The sequence below is a fragment of the Carassius gibelio genome, chromosome A1, assembly GCF_023724105.1.
Source record: "Carassius gibelio isolate Cgi1373 ecotype wild population from Czech Republic chromosome A1, carGib1.2-hapl.c, whole genome shotgun sequence".
Lineage (NCBI taxonomy): Eukaryota > Metazoa > Chordata > Actinopteri > Cypriniformes > Cyprinidae > Carassius > Carassius gibelio.
This window is the reverse complement of record NC_068371.1, coordinates 30,370,419-30,391,156: the sequence shown is the minus strand read 5'-3', so window position 1 is coordinate 30,391,156 and position 20,738 is coordinate 30,370,419. Positions and strand designations below refer to the sequence as shown.

General features: G+C 37.9%; 3 protein-coding genes across 3 annotated transcripts; 1 reads left to right on the top strand and 2 right to left on the bottom strand.

The window, feature by feature from the left end:
• Nucleotides 1-8,954: 8,954 nt before the first annotated feature.
• Nucleotides 8,955-10,000, bottom strand: LOC128022411 (GTPase IMAP family member 9-like). Its single transcript, XM_052610367.1, has one exon. The coding sequence runs from the start codon at nucleotides 9,939-9,941 to the stop codon at nucleotides 8,955-8,957; it is 987 nt and encodes a 328-aa protein (XP_052466327.1). The 5' UTR covers nucleotides 9,942-10,000.
• Nucleotides 10,001-10,054: 54 nt separating this feature from the next.
• LOC128021629 (GTPase IMAP family member 9-like) lies at nucleotides 10,055-14,752 on the bottom strand. The gene is made up of 2 exons (XM_052609163.1): nucleotides 14,650-14,752; nucleotides 10,055-11,073 (listed from the first exon to the last, which is right to left on the bottom strand). Exons 1-2 carry the CDS (start codon nucleotides 14,666-14,668, stop codon nucleotides 10,055-10,057), a joined length of 1,038 nt encoding a protein of 345 aa, XP_052465123.1. The 5' UTR covers nucleotides 14,669-14,752.
• Nucleotides 14,753-17,603: 2,851 nt separating this feature from the next.
• On the top strand, nucleotides 17,604-20,030 carry LOC127946170 (claudin-9-like). The gene is made up of 2 exons (XM_052542576.1): nucleotides 17,604-17,713; nucleotides 18,724-20,030. Exon 2 carries the CDS (start codon nucleotides 18,754-18,756, stop codon nucleotides 19,405-19,407), a length of 654 nt encoding a protein of 217 aa, XP_052398536.1. The 5' UTR covers nucleotides 17,604-17,713; nucleotides 18,724-18,753; the 3' UTR covers nucleotides 19,408-20,030.
• The last annotated feature ends 708 nt before the right edge of the window (nucleotides 20,031-20,738 follow it).

Sequence of the window (20,738 nt, the reverse complement as noted above, 5' to 3'; positions counted from 1 at the left end):
TACAACATCGAGTAATACCTTTAAATCATATTGGCGTTTTAACAACACTCTGTTGCGAGATCGTACGTTTATACATCTATTTGATTTCTTTTGGAGAGCTTGGAGAGAGAGAAAGACAGATTTTAAATCCCTAAGTCAGTGGTGGGACATTGGGAAAATCAATATTCAGTCTTTTTGCCAACAGTATGTACAAAATAATACAAAAGAAATTCAGAAGAAAATTGAAGAGTTAGAACAAGAAATCATGAGACTGAACAGCTCCATAAGTGAAAGTGGTGGAACAAGTGTGGATCTACTTGAACAATATCATTTTCTCCTGAAAAACTTGCATGAAGAAAGAGATCAAGGAAAAATAGTACAACAAAGATTTACTCAGCTCAACAACATGGACTCTTCAACATCATTCTTTTTTGCTTTAGAGAAAAAAGTCCAAGACAAGAAATCAATAAGTCATCTTAAATTATCAAATGGAAGGGAGACAACCGATAAGAGAGAAATTACTTCACAAGTTTTGTCTTTTTATGAAGAACTGTATAGTGCTGAACCTTGTGATTCCGAAGCGACAGATTATTTTCTTACTGGAACTCCAAAACTGAAGGAAGAAGAGAAGACACTATTAGAAAAGCCACTTTCACTAGAAGAGTTGAGCGAGGCTGCTAAACAGCAGTCGGTGGGACGATCTCCAGGATTGGATGGACTGACTTCAGAGTTCTACAAGGCTTTGTGGTCATTGATTGGACCAGATCTGTACTCCGTGTTCCTTGAATGTGAAAAATCAAGACTACTTCCTCTCAGTTGTAGAAGAGCAATAATTACGCTATTGCCAAAGAAAGGAGATCTAGGACTTTTAAAGAACTGGCGCCCTATCTCCCTTTTAGGGATAGATTATAAAATACTTTCAAAGACATTAACGAACCGCTTGAAAAATGTTATGGCTTCAATAATTTATAAAGACCAATCTTATTGTGTTCCAAGACGTTCTATTTTTGATAACCTTTTTCTTGTGCGAGATTTATTGCATTTTACTGAGATTTATGGACTTGATGTGGGCCTTTTATCCCTTGACCAGGAAAAGGCGTTCGACAGAGTCGATCATGGATACCTTTTTAATGCCTTATCAGCTTTTGGCTTTGGAGAACAGTTCATTTCATGGATCAAGATACTCTATACAGATGTTTTTAGTATGTTGAAGTTAAACGGAACACTAACTAGAACTTTTCCTGTGCGTAGAGGCATAAGACAAGGATGTAGCCTCTCAGGACTTTTGTATTCAATATCCATCGAACCATTATTGAGAGTTCTCAGAGAAAAGCTACAAGGTATTTCAGTCCTCAATCCCAGTATATCGGAAACTACTGTAGTAAGGCTTATTGCCTATGCTGATGACGTTACAGTCATAATAAGATCTCAAGAAGACATTTTTCAGTTGAGGAAGTGTCTAGACTGGTTTCAGAAAGCATCTTCAGCGAAGGTAAATTGGAACAAAACGGAAGCATTACTTTGTGGCCAGTGGCGGGAAGAAGTTCCACCTCATCTCCCACAACAGTGCCACTGGAACACAGACGGATTGAAGATCCTTGGAATCTTTTTTGGCACTCAGCAGTATATGACAAGGAATTGGGATGGAGTGGTTGAAAAGATTTTAGGACGATTGAAGAGATGGAACTGGATTCAGCCACAGTTATCATGTAGAGGAAGAGTCTTAGTGATAAACAACTTAGCTGCTTCAATGTTGTGGCATCGACTGACTGTTTTAGACCCTCCAGCTGGACTTTTACAGCTACTCCAGAAACATTTTGTGAATTTCTTCTGGGGAGGCCATCATTGGGTTCATCCAGGGATTCTGAATTTACCTGTGTTTGAGGGCGGTCAGGGTCTCATTGATCTAACCACTAAATGGAGAGCTATGAGACTACAATCAGCTCAAAAACTGCTGTATAACACTGATCCACAACCATGGATTATGTATGGGTTAGCAGTATTACGAGCAGTTAGTAAAATGGGACTTGATAGACATTTATTCCTTATTTCTAATGATGCAGTCAAAGCTCTGGGTATAAATGGATTCTACCAGTCTGTATTAAGAGCATGGAATATTTTTAAAAAGGAAAGAGAGAGCCATTTTGGACTTGAAGAACCAATATTTCATAACTCATGGCTATGTCATCCGTCTAACTTGCCAAATGTTGGAATTAACACTTTTATTTCATCGGGGGTTTTAAAAGTGGCAGATTTAGTTGACACCGAACATAGTACATGGTTTTCAGCACTAGAAATAACTAAACAAATGGGTAAGAAGTCAGAAAGGATAGTGAAGAATGTTTTAAGCAAGTTAAAATCATCATTTCCTATATCATTTAATAAGTTTCTTGAAGATTATTTTGTTAATGGTTCAAATCAAATGGTTTTTCCTGAATTATTTGTAACACCATATAATTGCCAGGATAATGAAGATAAGAGACAACTTCTTTCCTTAAAAGAACTTCAACATATGTCTTTTTCAGAAAGCAGTAAGCGACTTTTGTATATAGCTTGTGTGAAGTCAAGATTTCGTGAACAACTTAAAAATAAGACGGATACAAAATGGAGGAGTTATTTATCTGTCCCTGACGTTCAATTACCTTCATGGCGTTTATTTTATAAAAGTCCATTGCCCAAACGATCAGGAGATTTACAGTGGCGTATCTTGCACTGTGCTTTAGCAACAAAAACATTTTTGTTTAAGTGTAACTTTAGTACATCTTCAGTTTGCAAATTTTGTAATGTATCAGATACTGTTTTTCACATTTTTTCTGAGTGTTATAGAATTGTACCTCTTTTGGATCTCTTAGAAAATTTATTTAGAGGTTTTGGTTGGAATTTTTCAAAAACGGTATTTATTTTTGGGGTTAAATATATGAAGTCTCAAAGTGAGTCCTGCACATTTTCCAATTTTTTAATTGGGCAAGCGAAGTTAACCATTTGGAAAGCATATCAAATTGAAAATGAAGACAAAAGAATTAATATAGTAGGATTGTTCAAAGCTTTGGTAGAGTCCAGAGTTAAAATAGAGTATGAATTTTATAAAATGAACAATAATATGTTAATTTTTATAAAAAAGTGGTGTATAAATGCAGATTTTATTTTTGTGAATGATGATGATAAATTAGTGTTTCAGTGGTACTCTTGAAATTTGAAAGAATTAATATCGAATTTAAAGTGTTATTTATTACTCATTGTTTATTAAGTATTGTCATGAATTTTGGAAACGTGATGATCATTGTATAATATGATAGAATAATAAAAGTGGATAAGTCTCTCTTCTCTCTCTCTCTCTCTCTCTCTCTCTCTCTCTCTCACACACACACATAAACACTCTCTCATACACTAACACTATACTGTCTCTCTCTCTCTCACACACACACACTATCAAACACTCTCATACACTGACACTATACGGTTTCTCTCTCTCTCTCTCTCTCTCACACACACACATAAACACTCTCTCATACACTAACACTATACTGTCTCTCTCTCTCTCTCTCTCTCTCTCTCTCTCTCTCTCTCACACACACACACACACACACACACACACACACTATCAAACACTCTCATACACTGACACTATACGGTTTCTCTCTCTCTCTCTCTCTCTCACACACACATAAACACACTCTCATACACTAACACTATACTGTCTCTCTCTCTCACACACACACACACTATCAAACACTCTATCATACACTGACACTATACTGTCTCTCTCTCTCTCTCTCTCTCTCTCTCTCTCTCTCTCTCTCTCTCTCTCTCTCTCTCTCTCTCTCTCTCTCTCTCTCTCTCTCTCTCTCTCTCTCTCTCTCTCTCTCTCTCTCTCTCACACACACACACACACACATAAACACTCTCTCATACACTAACACTATACTGTTTATCCAGAGGTGTCAAGTAACGAAGTACAAATACTTAGTTACATTACTTAAGTATACATTTTGGGTATCTATACTTTACTTGAGTAATTATTTTTCAGCCGACGTTTTACTTCTACTTTACTTCTTACTTTTTACTTCTAATTGCACTAGATTATTATTAAAATTAATGGCAAACTAATTCCTACTGACACACTACAGCAAAATATATAAATAACTGGCTTAAAACCCTTTTTGGGGGGTGAAAATACTGTGCCTAAGACTTTTGCACAGTACTGTATTTTAAAAACGACATTGTTGCTACTTTATAAAGAATGATTCAAGACAGTGACAGACAGCACTCATTTTAACTAAATATCAGAGAGATTGACAGAGAAACAGTAGAAACATTATGTGTGGTTTTGTATTAAATAATGACCCAGATTGTGAAATACATTTATTAGCTTTAGATTAAGGGAAGCACAACTTGGGAAATGAGAGCAAGGTGAAAGCTATGGATTTAAATATTTGTAATGTTCTTTAATAATATCCATTTTTTTTTTTTTTTTTTTTTTTTTTTTTTTTGTGGTTCTTTTTTTTTTAGGCACCGGTACTGTTTTAAAAGTATCGAAAAGTCACTGGACCCTACTTAAAAGTTATTATTTCTCACTGGCTCATTTACCAAATGGGTGCTTTCTCGTCCTCCACAAATTAAGCTACTGTAGGTAGTTCGGTAGCGAGACGTTTTAATAAATTATCGTTTGTGTTTGACAACGCGGTTGACAATGTTGTGATAAGTAGGCTATGCCAATTTTGTAACTCGTTCCCCCCTGAACACTGAACATAGCAGACATATGTACAGAATACAAGAAGCTATCAATCAAGAAGGTATCAGGATTAGGAGTTATTTTTCATTTCTAGTTTTTGATTATTCACTTGGATTAATCATTCATTTTGACAGCACTATAATGTTTATTGTAAATAGACAACCATACAAGACTTATTGTTATTAAGCCTGCCCTGGGTACACCAATGTTCTTTTCCATTGCCCTCACAGACTCCTGCAGCTAAGCTTGGATATGCATTAACATTCCATTAAAGGTTATTGATGACATAATTACTGATGTTAACTCAGGGAGAATGTGTAACGAACACCTTGCAGATATAAATGGGGGGAAATAATGTTTTGTGTTTTGATTAACTTATATCTAACATTTAACATGACAAGTTTGACTTTGCACCAAACAAAATACACAGCTTACTGCAAAATGATACATATAGGAAATTTATACAGTACCAAAATATAGAGTATATTAAATACAGTACTGTTGATATAGTACATGCAGTAAGCAATGGATTTTCTGTTGACTGAAGAGAAGTTTCTCACCTGTGCTCTTGACGAAATGTCCGAACTATTGATGCCACCGTGTACCTGCTGAGGTTAGGCTGTACTCTCAATCCAGCCTCCCTCAGAGTTAATCCGTGGTTTATTACATGGTCCACAATTGTAGCACGAATTTTGTTACACAGATTTGGTTGTCTTCTTCTTTGGGAATGTCCTACCCCTCCTCCAGGTCTTCCTCTCCCTCTTCCTCGGCCTCTTCCTCCACCTGGTACTCTCTGGATTCCCCCTCTCATCCGCACTCTCCCTTTTCCTCTGACACCATCCATTTTTTGTTGAAGACAGGTGAACTTACCTGTTGCCTTTTTATAGTGCTTTAACCTGATTGGTGTGTCTACAATTAAGCACCAGTGTGTGTGCACACCTGGTGCCTGTGTTTAACCAATTGGTTCATGTGTGCGCTCATTTGAAAGCCTTTGCTTTGAAATTGCAAAGAAATTACATCATGATAAATTTCTGTGTCAAATGCATACAAGCGTGTTTAGTGTTTTGCAAATCACTGTGTGTAATGTTTTGCAAAAAGTGTGAAGCTGACAATGTGCTTACAGTTGTGCAAATCTAGGCCAGTGTTTTGCTCCTTAAGGGTACGGTTTTGCTAATTGTGGGAAAGTTCTAATTTTAGTGTGTAAGCAATTGAAAAAAAAAAAAAACTGTAATATCATAATTATAGATTCAATGAATATTTGACTTAACATTTGTATGTGAAGTGAAGAATATGAGAATGTGAATAATAAATAAGTCACTGTTTTGTTTTATTTTGCTTTTCTTTTTGCTTCTTTTTTTATCTTTCTTTTGCTCTCGTATTCTTCCTCACTATTCGCCTCAGAGTCTTCATCCTCATCCTCATCCTTTTCTACGGAGCCCCCCTAGGTTCTGGGAAGAGAAAAATAAATAAACTGTGCGCACGGTTTTAGAATCCGTGGGGACGGATTTTAAACTGTGGGTACAGATTGTCAATTTACATCCATGTGGACAGATTGGTAAACTGTTTTACAAACCTTCACACATGGTACAGTTTATTTATTTTTCTCCCGCCTGAGCTTCAGGACAATGACCACAAGAGGGAGTTAAACCACCTTTTAACATTATTTAACACTAGAAAACTGATGGGATATCAAATATAGACTGATTTACCAAGTACATTATATACACAGTAAACATCTGATAATTAACATTTGCAGACAGAAATAAATATCATCCTGAATACACAAATTCTTTATTTATTCTTGCATAATAAAATCTCTCCTACTGTCCAGTCAGTCACCATCAGTCGCAACTCACGCGCATTTATTTTAAGTTTACTCACTTACTGACAACGTTTTCCTAACCAGAAAAAAAAAAAAAAAACAGATTGCCCTGCTCAGCCTCTGATTGGCTAGTACTCGTTGCCATCTGGGTTAGAGCCAATTAGAAGCACAATGTATGTGGGTGGAAAACTCTGCTGTCTCCTGTGTGTATGAGGGAAAGGGAGGGACAGAGAGAACAGGCTGGAACTCCTACGTTTAAATAACATATAGAAAATATTTGCTTGATAACTTATTATGGACCTGAGATTATGCCCAAATAAGCAACTACATTTTAGAAACAAGCCCCAAAAAAAACCGACCCGCGACTACCAATATTTGTATATTTGTAAGCGACTTTACAGAAAAACAAGCCTAAAGTCACTTATAATAAGCGGACTTGGCAACACTGGCTCTGAGCCACCCCTCGCTGCAGACTGTAGCGTGGTGACGTCACGTACGTACGTAACATATGTGTTTACAGCACATGCGCTTGTAATTTGCATTGCGTGATGACATTAGTTGTTTTCGTGTCGTGCATGCATTAAAACAATGCAAATACTTAACAGAAAACTCTAATAAAATGTTAAAGTATTAAATACCATTAAGGTGTAAAAAAAGACGGGAAAAACAACAGTAAAAAACAGCCCATATCGATTATTTTAACAATGTTTCATCTGAGGTAAAATTAATTAAAGTTTATTCTGTGATATATGTGTAGTAGCTTACTTACAATATATTAACATTCTGTTGCACTTTACCTCACTGTGTATATTGTAATATTATACTTTAATGGCACCTTATATATTTCTTATTGAGCTAGTCAAAATTACAACAGATAAAGTAGTCGTCATCTCTAATAGTGCAGATGGTAAAACGTGTGTTGTTCACAATCGATCCGGGTCCGAATCTGCCTTTTGACAGTTTTTTTTTCTCCCTTTTCAAATTTCAAATCACATCAGAAAAACAGTTGTGAGGGAGGGCTTTATTGTCCTAATATGGTGACATACATTTAATAATTTTATATTAAAATTATAATTTACACTCAGTAATTATTGCATACCGTTTTATAATGTACTATAATACTGAGGTGCAGGTAATTGCCACTGTTTGCAATAAGTAATATAAATAGCAGACAATCCTGCTATTTTAACATAGTATAAATAGAATAGCATTTGCACTTAGTGTAAATAGCCACTGCCTTTCTTTCTTACAAACTGCTGGCACCCTCTATTGTCTTAGCTGCAGAGTGTTGAAACTGAAACTATTAAATACACTCACTCTGGCCTGCATAGTTTTATAGGTCTATATTTAGACGTGAGATTGCTAGACATCTTGCTCCCTTATTAAAACTGTGATTAAGCTGGAGCACATTTTAAGCATGTCTGCACTTTCATGAAAAACCATCTGTGTTGCGTTTATAAAAGGTCAGCATGGTCTGTGTTCACACTGCATCACTGCTCAAATTGATTTATTGCTCAGATTATATGTGCACAGTAGTTTATTTGTTACTTTTGTCCTTGTCCCTATCTTAAATAACTGCGTGTGAATGTAACCAGTAAATACATCTGGGTATCATAAGAAATGTGAATTCAGCCAAATGTTTTCAAAGAGTTTAATGAGTCTAAATAGGTCCAAATGCATTTATACAAGGGAATGACGTGGTCTATAAATATATATATTGTAATTACCTAAATACCAAATCTGTATACCTTTATATTAACCTGTTATTAACCGCTCTTGTTTAGCCTGTATATGCTTCCACTAAGTCAAATAATGAGAAAGAACCAAATTGCCTACCACAGCTATGCTGATGATACCCAGATTTACCTAGCCTTATCTCCAAATGACTACAGCCTTCTGCCAATGCATTGATGAAATTAATAGTTGGATGTGCCAGAACTATCTTCAGTTAAACAAGGAAAAAACTGAAGTCATTGCATTTGGAAACAAAGATGAAGTGTTCAAGGTGAATGCATACCTTAACTCTAGGGGTCAAACAACTGAAACTCAAGTCAGGAATCTTGGTGTGATTCTGGAGACAGACCTTAGTTTCAGTAGTCATGTCAAAGCAGTAACTAAATCAGCATACTATCATTTAAAAAACATTGCAATAATTAGATGTTTTGTTTCCAGCCAAGACTTGGAGAAACTTGTTCATGCCTTTATCACCAGCAGGGTGGACTATTGTAATGGGCTCCTCACTGGCCTTCCCAAAAAGACCATTAGACAGCTGCAGCTCATCCAGAACGCTGCTGCCAGTGTTATATCAGTTCACATTTTTAAGAGCATGGCAAAGAAAAATAAGCCATAAGAAGTCAGTACAGCATTAGAATGATTGAACTGATGTTTCAAGGAGAAAGATTTGCTTGAACAGAAACTGGATTATTTGCATCTCCCTGATGCTCCACCAGTAACAGATTTCAGTGCTGCATTTCCAGCAGCCATTGCTCCTGCCATTAAAGCTTCAGATAGTGTCTCTCCTTTAACAAAAGAGGTCAGAGCTGCGCCTCCTGCAGCTGCTGCTCCTGAGATCAAAACTTCAGATGTCTTTCCTTTAACAACAGAGGTCAGAGCTGCGCCTCCTGCAGCTGCTGCTCCTGAGATCAAAACTGGACCAAGTGTCCCTCCACTAACTACAGCTGCTGCTCCTGCACCCACTACTACACCTGTTCCCATTAAGGCCACCTTTTTCAGTCTATATCTTTCCTCTTCTCTTATCTTTTCCTCCTCTTCCAACTTCTGTCTCTCCTCTTCTTCTCTCTTCTTTTTCTCTTTTTCCCAGATTTTTATCTGAGCTTCCTGGTACATCTCCTTAATGTAATGCTCTCCTCCGTTCTCCTTCACCATTCTGTCGATCTTCTCCAGCAGTTCAGTGACCTGTGATCGTTTGTCTTCTTTTTTGTTATTGAACACAAGATAACCTCCTTTACACTGTTTAACTAGCTCTCCAAGCTGCTTGTTTTTGGTCAGAAACTTTTCTATGGTTATTTCTAACTGATCTCCTCTAGTGAACAGAACGATGGTGTAACGTGCAGCTTCTTCTCCAAAGTTCTTCTGAATCCACTTGACTGTGTTTTTCTCTTCATCTGTGAATCTCACGTCCAGTCTGATGACCAGCAGAAACGCATGAGGACCAGGAACAGACATTTCTACACACTTCACTAATTCCTTCTTCAGTTGTTCTTCACTGATTGATGTATCAGACAGTCCTGGAGTGTCGATCACTGAGATGTTTCTACCTTCTACTGTCTGCTGATGCCTTTGGCATTTCAAAGTCACAGATTCAGTAGAAAATTCTTCTTTAAAAGTTTTCTGTCCCAGGATGGTGTTTCCTGATGCACTCTTTCCAGCTCCAGTTTTCCCCACCATCACGATCCTGAGATCTGTGCACTCGCCAGGTTTGGTGTGTTTGTTCTGGATGCACTCTGAGACTGAGGCCCAGATAGTTTTAGAGCAGAAAAATAAGACACAAGTTTAGTTTTTCAGAAGTATGTCATGATATTTGGTAAAAGTGTAATAAAACTGTTCTCACCTCTTTGGGTTGGATGTTGTTCTGTCACTGTCTGTTGTTTGTTCTGGTCACATTTTCTGTATTTTTCTGGTTTCTGGACTGTATTTGTTTCTCCTTTGTGTTCAAAGTAGTTTCTCAGTGATTTTGCTGGTGGTTTGACCACCTCTTCTTCATCATCCTTGTTTTCTTGTGGATCTCTAGAGTGTATGTCTACATTTAATTCAGTTCTCTCTATTTTTGTCACATGAGAAATAAAATCTTTATTTTCAGTCACAACATTTGCTGTGTCCTTTTCTTTTACAGTGTACATGTTACTCGACTCCCGCACTATAATCTGCTCTTGTTTAGTTGCTTCAACTTTTATTTCTTTCTCTTGTTTCATCTTTCCTTTTATGCAGTTTATTGGAACTCTTAAATAAATGCCAATGTCGTAATGTTGGCCATCATTTTGTTTGATGATTTCATCAATCCTCTCTAGAAGTTTTGTGATGTGAGTTGGAATAATGTCATTTTTACTGTTGAATGTATGATATTGTCCTCTGCAGTGACCTACTAGCTCCTGAAACCTTCTACTGTCTATAAGAAGCTTCCATTGTCTATTTGGAATTTTTTCTCTTCCAACAAACAGCACCATTGTGAACTTCAAAGCCTGAGCTCCAAAGTTCTCCTGAACTTGCTCCACGAGGTTCCTCTGCTCCTCTCTGAAGGTCTTCAGGTTGATGACGAGCAGGAACAGGTGAGGACCAGGATAACAGAGGAACATACTCTTCATCATCTCATTCTTCATCTCTTCATCGGTCAGTTGAGTGTTGAAGAATCCTGGCGTGTCGATGATGGAGATTTTTCTGTCTTCTACTTTTCCTGTCTGTTTCTCACTCTCTCTGGTTCTGCTCTCTTTAAATGCCTCTCGACCCAGTACTGCATTTGCAGTTGAACTCTTTCCAGCTCCACAGACTCCCAGCAGCACAATCCTCAGCTCCTGTGAATCACCTGTGAAAAAGATCATGCCATTAGCTGGAGCTCTAGATGATTTTTATTACCAGGTATTTTCTTTGTAATTTAACCAGAGACATTTATTCACCCATGTGCTGTGTCAGTGTTCACACAGAAGGGACGGCAAAACTAAAACTAATTAACTACCCAAATAAATAAACTTAACTGTATTGATAACTAGCTAAAACTAACAAGCTAATCAGCTATGCAACCAAAGAATTAGTTTAACAGTTTAACTGACTAGCTAAATAATTAACTAGCAAGATAGCTCACTAACTAAAAACTAACTAATAGCTTGTTAAGTAAGTAACAACTAACTAACAAGTAATTAGGTTAGTTTTAACTAAGTCATGTGTCAGACCAAAGGAGAAACAATTATGTCTTAAGTAGAAAAAAGGTAGAAATATACATACAACTGTGGGAAAAACAACCTTACCTTTTCGATTTACGGCCAGCATAGTCTTACCCGAACGATGCTGGGTCTCCCATCGTACGTCAGTGAGAACTTCCCAGCTAAACAAATTTAACTTCCCCCTTACGGTCGTCGAGACTTACCCATCTGGTGCCACAAGTATTAAGCTCCCACCAGATGCTTGCAAGAGCCTCCCGATTAGACAACCTTACATCTTCTATTTTATGGCCAGCAAGGCTTACTCATCCGAAGCCGTGTCGTGTGTTCCCATCGTACATCGGCGAGAGCCTACCAGCTACAAACTTTACTTCCTCTTTTACATTCGTCGAGACTTCCCTATTTGGTGCAGCGAGTATAGAGCTCCCACCAGATGTGGGCGAGACTTTCTACTTTACAGCCAGCTGTGTGTGCTCCCATCAGACGTTGGTGAGAGTTTCCAGGCTAGGTAAACCTTGCCTTTTCTTCCTACGGCCGGCGAGACTTACCCATTCGATGCGCGTGCTCCCATCGAATGCCGGCGAGAGCCTCCCGGCCACACAACTTACCTTTCCTTCTACGCCCAGAGAGGTTTACCCATTCGATGCTGCTAGTAGGAAGCTCCCATCAGATTTCTGCAAGGAAATGTCCCATAGCTACCCAAACGTACCTTTTCCATCCTACGGCCTGCAATGCTGACCCAGCCAATACAGTGAGCACGAAGTTCCTGTTGGATGCTGGTGAGAGCCTCCTGACCACACTACTTTACCTTTCTGTCTTTCATCCGGAGAGGCTTACCCGTATGATGCCGTGAGTACAATCTCCCGTCAGATGTTGGCGAGAGTCTCCCGACTAGACAAACTCACCTTTGCCTTTTCTATGGTCAGAGAGGCGTACCCGTTTGATCATGTGTGCTCCCGTTGAACGTCGCCGAGAGCCTCCTGGCCAGACAACCTCACTTTCCAGTCTATGGTTGGCGAGACTTACCCATTCGAACGTGTGAGCCCCCGTCAGGTGGGTCTCCCGGCCACACGACTTTACCTTTCCTATCCCCGTCCGGCGAGGCTTACCCGTCTAATGTGTGTGCTCCCGTTAGACATCGGCGAGAGTTCTCCCAGTCGGGTTACATACTTGCTGGCCGCAAGCGAGTCTCATCCATCCAATGTCGTGAGTATCAACCTCCCATCAGATGTCACAAGAGTCTTCTTGTTGGTCAGCCCAAAAACCTTTTTATCTGCCAAACCAAGAGGACCCAGACGTCCGTCATCCAGAGTCTTAATCTCCAGTTGGAGGCTTCATGGGCTCTCTCGGTTTGCCCTTCGCCCTATGAATAGCAGGGGCTTATCAGCCAGTAGGGCTATACAACAACAACGCTCCTCCTCATCGGCCCGTAGGACTCACCTTTCCAGCGCTGTGAGCCCCAGTTGAGCATCGGTTCGAGCCCTACCGACCGGGCACCTCTAACCACATAGTCCAGTACCTGCAGCCGGTAGGGCCTACCATCCCAATGCTTAAGTCGCTCCCATTGGAGTACGCAGGCTCTTCCGGCCTGCCAACGAGATGACTTCTCAGAAAATTAAATCAGCCCACGCACCCCATCTCCTCACTTCGAGTTCACTTTATAATTACACGGGGAGGGGGGGTACTCTAGGTTCAGGCCATTCCCGAGCTCAGAGCCCTTCCCCGGACAGCACGCCAAATACGGATACCATACCTCAGCTAATTATATGTAAGTGTGAACTCGTGAAACTGACTAGACAAATAGTTAACTAGCCAACCAACTAACTAGCTAACTAAACTGAAACTAACAAAGTAACTTGTTAACTAGCCAAAACTAATTAACTAGCTATGTAACTATCCAAACAACTAGCCAACTATAGCTGACTAACCAACTGCTTGCTTTATTAACTGTATGACTACTTGAAACATTTCAGTAACACTTTAGATTACAGCCTGCATAATTAAACAGAATTTACAGCTTACCTATTTATTGTCTACCTCCACACTCATAGGTGTAAGGGAACAATATGCAATGTTTGGGGAATAGGGGGGAAATAACTTGCTAAATTCTGAAGCATTTATACTGTAAGTACTTTATAACTAAAGGGCACCTATTCTGAAATTACATGGTATGTATGATACACAGATCGGAATTTTCAGTGTAAGCATAATTTACAGCTGTACGTAGTTTTCCACTGTATTTCATCTCAATGGGACGATGCTGCTGATGAGCTCGCTGCCGAGATGACCAAATGCAATGCTCTTTCATCAGATTAACTTTCATACATATAAATATCCCATTATAATACAATAAGTACCCAGTATGTAGTGTAAAAACATACTGCATCACATATTTGTGGTACTTATGAAATACTAACAGTATAAATACTTTTCATTTTCCATGTCATTACCTCCGTATCCTTTAAACATTGCACATTGTTTCCGTTTACCCTCACGTACATACAGCCTTAAGTTATGCTTACGCTGAAAATTTCAATCTGTGTGTGATACATGCCACATAATTTCAGAATAGGTGCCCTTTAGTTATAAAATTCTTACAGTATGAATGCTTTAGAATTTTCCCCTTATTCTACAAATGTTGCATATTGTTCCCTTACACCTAATCTATAGTTACAAATATAGATTTCAACATTTCAACAGAGCATGTTTGCCGTCTTCAAGCTGCAGCACAAAGATGAGCAGCCAACATTTAAATCCCTTTAAACGCCAATATAATACACAGATACATCAATAGTGTCAGTTCTAAATAGATTATATAATGGATTGCTATTTTTAACTTGTCAGGTTAGTGGAGTGTGAATACAGATATTATGCATGACTGACTGTAAAACAACATTTGACCGGCTGTGTCACATTCCTTTTGTTTAAACTTGACACAGAATACAGATGACATAACTCTCACTATCACAACATCATACTGTATGTTAAACATGATACTCTGACTTCTAGAAAAGGTATTAAGAGACCCACATTCTAAATGTACTCAATGAAGGTTGTAACATGGGCACTCGGTACTGAACATTAGCTTCATTATTTACATTCTGATTTGCTTAGTGCTGTCAACTACCAGAAACTGAAAGCACAGAATAAAATACATTTCATCAGTATGGCATCTAAATTGTATTCTGTGAGTATCAAATCAGGTTATTTCATTTTAGACTGACCTTTATATGCTGATTCCATTATGTATCTTGTCGTTTGTTTTTGTAGTTTAAAGTCTCTCTGTATTTGTCCGTGTGAACCTGGAACAAGAAATGTGTCTACACTTCCTCATGCTCTAAAACAAATGCCAGCGTCACCCATTGTCACACCTGAAAGTATAGCTTGCAGTACTGCTGTATGTTCTTTTGTCTGTGACCCACCCATGTTTACTTAGACTTCAGACTTTAGACTTCTTAGATTTACTTTCTGATTAGTGCTGTCAACTACCAGAAGCAGAAAGCACAATACATAATTCATTTCTCTGAATGATATTAAACTAGCTGTATTCTGTGAGTATTACATTAGACTGACCTTTATATGCTGATGCCATCATGTCAGAGTTTCTCTTTGTCGTTTACAGTCCCTCCATCTTTGTCTGTGTGAAACTAACACAAGACGTCTGTCTACACTGACTCCAGATATGATCCAAACTATTTGTGACCGCCCAGTGGCTCCTTTCTGACACCCGAACCTGTCCGTGGCCTACCAATGTTTGCTTGGTCCTTATTGTCTGTCAGTGCTTTGTCAGATTAGTCCGTTTCAAAGGTCATGTATCAGACCAAAGGTAGAATAATTAGGTATCTCCCAAGAACAGGTAGAAATACATATACAAATGTGGAGAAAAAATGGAAATATATAATCACATTGAAATCATAGTAATTCAAAGTTGCTTGTATCTTGCAATAATATAACATAAAACTTCAAAGATAAAGATGCATTTTCTCTTCTTAGTTCAAATAGATGAGCAGCCAACCCCAATACAATACTCCAAAACATCAGTAATGTGAACAGATTTAATAATGGATGCTTATTTGCAGCTTTTCGGGACAGTTAACTTTGTGAGAAAAGATGTATGAACACATACTGAACATACTGTAACAAAATATTTCCTGTTTTCTTTCTGTCTTTTTTATTCTCTTTTTAATATCTCGTTGGTATACTAGTTTATTGTAGATCCTCTGAGGTCTGTTAGGTTGTAAATCTACACTTATTATCATGTTGTCAGAGCTTATAATGCTCAGCCAAATGTTGTCTGTCTACATTTTTCATTTATTTAAAAAAAAAGGCGTGGCATAGAAGCAAGCCATTCACCTCAGAAGAAGTCATTAGCGTTAGAATGATTGTGAAACTGATAGTTGAAGAAAAACAGATGCATTAACTGAAACTTGATTTCTTGCTCCGGTCTGCATGTCAAAACTGACCCAATGGCCAGTCAAAAACACGACCATCTCTTAAATATCAAAACTCAGAATATGTCATTTCCATAACTAAAATTCACATCTCTTATGAAAATTAACCATAGTTTTACTTTTACAAAAAAATGGGTGGGATTGGACAGTAATGGTCAACCATTTAGGTCGCTGTGATTTTGCCAAGTAACAAGACATGATCCTGCATCAAAATTATGGTCCAAAAATAACCAAATCCATACTCCTAAACCTAACCCCACCCATTCCTATCAGAGAGAAATGAATAACAAGGGCATAGAAGCATCTAACATCTGACTGTAAGCATAAAACTGGCATTTCTTGAAGATGCATCCCTCAGATCTGATTGGCTAAATGGGATGTTGTACTTGTGTACTTGGTGAAATCACATTCAACAAAAATTTAGCAGGATCAGGATTTAGAAAACGTATTGTCAACTACAAGAAACAAAAAACACAGTTTATAATTAATTTCTCTTTTTCTTATATGAGCATTTCTCACGGAAAATCGCACCCGCGCACATGTTGACCAGAGGAGAGCGAGACCGCTCATATCAACACGCTTCAAAATCATCCGCAGCGCTGCATAGGATTTTTTTCGAGAATGCCTCGAAATAAGTGCGTTTTTTGGATGTGAGGGAAGGTTTACAGTGTTCAGCTTTACCAAGAACCCAGCGTTACATAAACAGTGGATGCAGTTTGTTTTTCTGGGGCAGCAACGGAGTGTATCAAGTGTATCAGTGACGAAAGTTTTATAAACAAGGCCCAGGTCGACGCTGGATTTGCACATCATTTGCTATTAAAACATAGAGCCGTCCCTGAGATAAAAGACCACATTTATGTAAGTACAACTGCATCAGATTTCTGTATTTTGTTGGAAATCAGCACATAAGTGAATCTATTTTAATGGAAACAACACAAAACATCAGTATTTTAGCTCCACCCACAACACACCTCCAGGAGCTCGGCTTTTTCTGGAAAGAATCGGAAAGCTGTAATTCTCTTTCACAAATATGATAAAACGAAAGACTTTTGGATATATGAAGGATGCAGTGCTACTCTATAGGTACTCAAGATTAACATGAGATTAGGCGAAACTGTGTATGATATGTACCCTTTAAACTAGCTATATTATATTTTGTATCACATTCATTTATTTCATTTAGACTTACCTTTCATTAGGCCTATGTGTTGATGACATTTTATCCATGCAGTTTGTTTTTGTCGTCCAAAGTGGCCGACCTGGACCTATGTTTATTTAGTCTTGTCCATTCGTGTGTCATATTAGTACACTGTAAGATTAAAATGTCAACAAACAGATTCACATTTCTGGAATAGTGGCAAATTGGAAGGAAATTATTTAGGATTGATAATCAGAATAATGTCAAGTAGCATGTGAATGTTATTGAGAAAGGTCACATATACAACCTTTACAGTAAGTTCTTACAATGATAATAGTTTTGAATTTGCTGAATGGTGTCTGTGACTCCATACTGCCACCTACTGCTTTGGTGTGAACAGAAAAACATACGTGTGTCTAGTTGCGATGTGGCTTTCTAATGAATATACAGTACACTGTATGTAGTAGTGTGTGTGCATATGTTTGCATGACTGCCTCTGTTAGTGTGTGTGTGTGGGTGTTTGAATAAGTGCATGCTGTATTTATGCTGTGTGTGTGTGTGGAGATAATTATGAGCTGATATTTTCTGGCACTCAGATGCTGATTTACTCCCACTCATAAGAACAAAGAGAGTGTTTCTACAAACACAGATGAGAGTCCAACAACAGCACAACACTCACACAGACGCTCCTCAGACACTGTAAGTACTTCTTCTTGTGAAATCATTTCTTTGAATTATACCTCTGAAGTGTTTATGTATATATATATATATATATATATATATATATATATATATATATTGCTGTTATTTTTGCTGTTAATTTTAGTAATAGAGTTCATACAGAATGCTTTTGTTTCTTAAAAGGTGAAAAGATTTTGGTAATACTTCACAATAAAGATTAATTTTCTTAACATTAGTTATTCAAATGCTGTTAACAATTACGAAGACTTCTAAAGTATTTATTCTGAATTAATTTTAATTAATGGTAATTGTATTATTTACTAACACATTCTTAAAATCAAAAGTTGTATCTGTTAATATTATTTAATATAACATGAATTAACAATGTTTTATTTTATTAACTGAGATTAACAAATGTTACATAAACATTGAAATAAATGTATTATTGATAGTTAATGCATTAACTAGTGTGTTAACTAATGGAACTTCAAGAGTTACTGAACAGTAGTTTACTTGAGCAGTTCTTGTTTAACAGTCAGTGAAATTCATAATTTTCAAATTAATAATGTAATAATGTTAGTGGCTATGATGTTTGTATTTAATAGAAATATTCACCCTAGTTAATAATTATTATGCAAAAATTAATAATGCATACTTTTGATTCTATTAATAAAAAAGTTTTTTTAATGTACTAAATTAAAATATTTACAACAGTAGTGATGTTGGACAATTTTATTGTTATTATGAACATAGTTAACTAAATAGAGGCAAAACTTAACAGTAAGGCAATAAACTTAGAATCTATTGTTTATTAATTTATTTTTAGATCACTGTATTAATGTGCATTATATAAATAAAATAAATATTTAAAAAATATTTGAAAATGTAATTTATTTTCTGAAATGGCACTGCAGACATAAACATTTTCATAAAACTGTTTTACAAACCTAATTGAGGATGTAAAATAAAAAATAAAAAAATTAATCAATCAATCATTCCTGTTTTCAAAACTGCATTGTCTTCTCCAGAGTGAATAAATCATTGGTTGACGATCAGTCATGGCAAACACAGGTCTTCAGGTGATGGGTCTGGTCCTGGGCGTGGCAGGCTGGGTGTTCGGGATCCTGGTGTGCGTCGCCCCCTGGTGGCGTGTGTCGGCGTTCGTGGGGGACGAGCTGGTGGTGTCTCAGGTGCTGTGGGAGGGGCTGTGGATGACGTGTCTGTCGCAGTGGGGCCGTCTGCAGTGTAAAGTCTATGACTCCGGCCTCGCCCTCTCAGGCTCCGCCCAGATGTGCCGCGCCCTGTGTGTGCTGTCGCTGCTCCTGTGTCTGCTGGCGCTCATGCTCAGCGTGACCGGGCTCAAGTGCACGCGCTGCCTGGGGGACGCGCACGAGACCAAAGCTCGACTGGGGCAGGTCGGCGCGGCGCTCTTCCTCGCGGCTGCATTTTTCTTCCTTTTGCCGGTGTGTTGGACAGCGTATGTGGTGATACGAGATTTCTACGACCCGAATGTCGCCGCACCGCTTAAACGAGAACTCGGACCAGCGCTCTACCTGGGATGGGGCGTGACCGTGCTGATGCTGGTGGGCGGGGCTTTGTTGTATTTAGGCTCCGCCTCCCCTGGAGTTCCAGCTGTGCCTGTTTTCGGAAAAGGCGCCAAAGGAAACCCTCCATCCACAGCAGAGAGCAAACCGGAGAAGGTCTTTGTGTAAGACAGCGTAAAAGACATCCGCCTGGATAAACTGTGTCCGTGTGCTCTCCTTTAATCTGCAGAAATATTATCATTTACTCAATATTTTTTCTGTGTAACACGAAAGGAGAATTTGCATAATTATAGATTTCTTGTTTCTTCTTTATTATCCATTTTCATAGACATTTGTATTTGGTTTTCAATATGGCACATTATAAACATACAGTATACAGCTTATTCACAACACAAAAAGAGTTATAGATAATGTTATGATACTTTTGTGACACTTTCAAAATTGAAACTCGACAACTTGTTTTAATGTGGAAAAGAGCTGTCTGGTGCTTTTCATGTGCAAGGATGAAACAAAATTGCTTTAGAACAACTTGAAGGTAACTGACGTCATTTTGTTTTCAGAAAGTCCATTTGGATAAGAAACCTGAATCCAGCATACACTGAATTGTGTATCTGAATACATTTACAAGACTTTAGAAGCTTATTTTGTTTTCTGAAGGATTTTGTATGTGTTATATGAAGGTCAGTAGTTAGGTTATTCGGATTTTGTTGTTGAATCACTGCCTCACTTATTGTTTTTGTCTTTCTTCAATTCCCAGTATAATAAATGATTATATCTCATGTGATTTATTTAGTGATGTGTTATGCTGCATTATTTGTCTAATGAACGTAATAGAATGATGTAGGTTGGCTGCATGTTGACGTGTGTTTACACGTGTGCATGAACACGCTGACAGGGATCACACGACACAATAGCAGAACACAGGACAGGGACCGTACACAGAGTGTCCTCTGTTGCTCTGATGATGTCATCGTGTGGAATACGAGCTTGTGTCCCACAGAACTCCTTCAGAAGCCCTGCATGAAAACAGACCAGATCAGAGGAGGAGGAATTCATCAACATCAGTACTACAGATGCATTAGTGACCCCTGCAGGCATGTTTGTTGGCTCTAAAGCGGGTTCATATGCTACCCCTGGTGGTTTAAGGAAGAAGTAACTACAGTAGATGATTCAGCCACAGTAGCTGTATTACTGCAACTGTCCACAAGAAGACAGTCAAACCCAAGCCTTCAAGATCCCACAGTCTCAAAAAATAAATACGTTGATGGTTCCATGAGGGACCTTATATATAGAACATTTCCAGTCCACAAAAAGTTCTTTATATTATGAGAATGTTCTTTCAGTGAACAGTATCCATTGATATATATATATATATATATATATATATATATATATATATATATATATAGCCACGCACTATATATATATATATATATATATATATATATATATATATATATATATATATATATATATATATATATATATATATTATTATT